Below are 1,889 nucleotides of genomic sequence, written 5' to 3'. Positions count from 1 at the left end.
ATATATATATATACTCATGCCTATACTCATATACGTTAAGATTGATGCGCCTGTTGATACTTCATACACTAAGCAAGTATTTACTACTAAGTACAATAGGCTAAAAATCTGTTCTTGAATTGTCAATACACTCGTGCGTCGTCAACGAGCATTGCGTCTGGTAGGAAAGGGAGTGAAGTTTTTTTCTTCCAATTCCTCTATATTAATAATCGAGACAAAACAACAACAGTATACAAACAAAATTGCAAGTCAGAGTTCCCGTAGGATTCTGCACTATCTATGGATCAAAGTACGAATTATTTTTGATAAAGAAGAATAGTATCTTGATAGCAGGTCGTAAATTTGAACTCACTTCACAAAGCATTAGATACGTATCGCTTCTATCGGAAAACTTAAACATGTATGCCAGTTGATGGCAACGCAGCAGTACAGTATGTACACACCGTTTGTTTGTAGAACTTCATAGCGCGTGGCTTGCCGTAGTTGTTAAAGATCATGATGTTCAGAATCATCTTTGCCGTTTTTAGGAGTGCTTTATGTTCCGGTACAATGGCGGTGTAGCAGCTATCTCGTCGCACACACTGTTTATTCGGGACAAAATATATGCAGCGCAAGGCTTTATGGAACAAATTGTACCAGTATTCCGTGATCCGTAGTTTTTACGGAACGTATGTCATAGCCGCTCTCGACACAATGATAGAGAGGCTATAGAGCCCTCTGAATTATAAATCTCATCAAAACTCTAAACCCAAAAGCACAACCTCTTTTATATTCTGATTCCTTTCTAAAAAATACCGACAAAAATACTGAACCCTGTTCTAAAAATAGTCATTAGGTAGTAAATAATAGTAATGATTATGAAAAGAGTTCTGATTGATCCGTGGCCAAAGCAGACCAATCATATTCGCTGTATCATTGCCTCCAATTTAATCCGTGATATCGCCACAGATAGATTGAGATTACAGGATCGAGCAGACGAGCGCCAGAGTGGACAACTGGGTACACATCAGCATGCATTTACTGTACTACTGGGCTGGCTGCCCATGTACCATATGTATGCATATGACACGCTTGAGTTCCTCTTTAAACCTAATCATACTGCCTTATCAGTATATTGTTTGCTATCATCAGGTACTTTTTTATACTCGCAGTGATAGGTTCTTCTTTCTCTTCGTTCAACACACGCGAGACAACATGGTGGGATTTGGCCCGCAGTCAGGCACACTCAGCCTTACCGTTATAGAAGGCAAAGACCTTCCAGCAGCCGACAGGAACGGGTTTTCAGACCCCTTTGTGACCATTTCTGTGAATAACAAACTATTAGAAGACGTTAAGTCAGAGAGGATTAAACGAACACTAAATCCAGTTTGGAATTGGAGCCAAGATATTGCGCTCGAAGACTGCACCCAGGTGTCCATCACTGTGTGGGATTGGGACCGACTGGGTAAAAACGATAAACTCGGAATGATTGCTCTAACATGCCCGCTAAAAAAGCTTGTGGTATGTTACTAGTTTGCTGAATACGTTCGTGTTGTGTTAACGGAATGTGTGTTGTTGGTACTTGCTTGTTTCGTGAGCCTGTATATGCATGGTATGCAGGCCACCTATCCGCGCCCTGCACAGATTCGTAGTTATTTACCCTAGCACAATGTTGAAGTGTGACTTATTGATCATCTCGTACACGCTGTCTTTGTTAGATATGACTACCTGTATATCGATATACATATTTACTCGAGCGCTGATATTATCTAAAGTTTATACTTTGAAAAAAAAACAGCAAAAACAATATAGTTTATGCTTAAAATACAAGTACAAACGATGCACACGCCACCGCAAGTATACAAACATTCGTATCATATATCTCGCGCATACACACTTATATGTTCTTA

General features: G+C 39.9%; 1 protein-coding gene across 1 annotated transcript in view; it reads left to right on the top strand.

Moving 5' to 3' along the window:
• Nucleotides 1-995: 995 nt before the first annotated feature.
• The window catches only part of SARC_05775 (hypothetical protein), a 3,882-nt gene continuing 2,988 nt past the window's right edge, over nucleotides 996-1,889 (top strand). The window contains exon 1 of the mRNA XM_014300351.1: nucleotides 996-1,500. Within this exon, the coding sequence (XP_014155826.1) occupies nucleotides 1,012-1,500 (489 nt within the window). The 5' untranslated portion in view covers nucleotides 996-1,011. The remainder of the gene's footprint in view (nucleotides 1,501-1,889) is intronic.

This window comes from Sphaeroforma arctica (assembly GCF_001186125.1).
Source record: "Sphaeroforma arctica JP610 unplaced genomic scaffold supercont1.383, whole genome shotgun sequence".
In the NCBI taxonomy this organism is placed as follows: domain Eukaryota; class Ichthyosporea; order Ichthyophonida; genus Sphaeroforma; species Sphaeroforma arctica.
The sequence above is the reverse complement of the archived record's forward strand: the minus strand, read 5'-3'. Positions and strand labels throughout refer to the sequence as shown.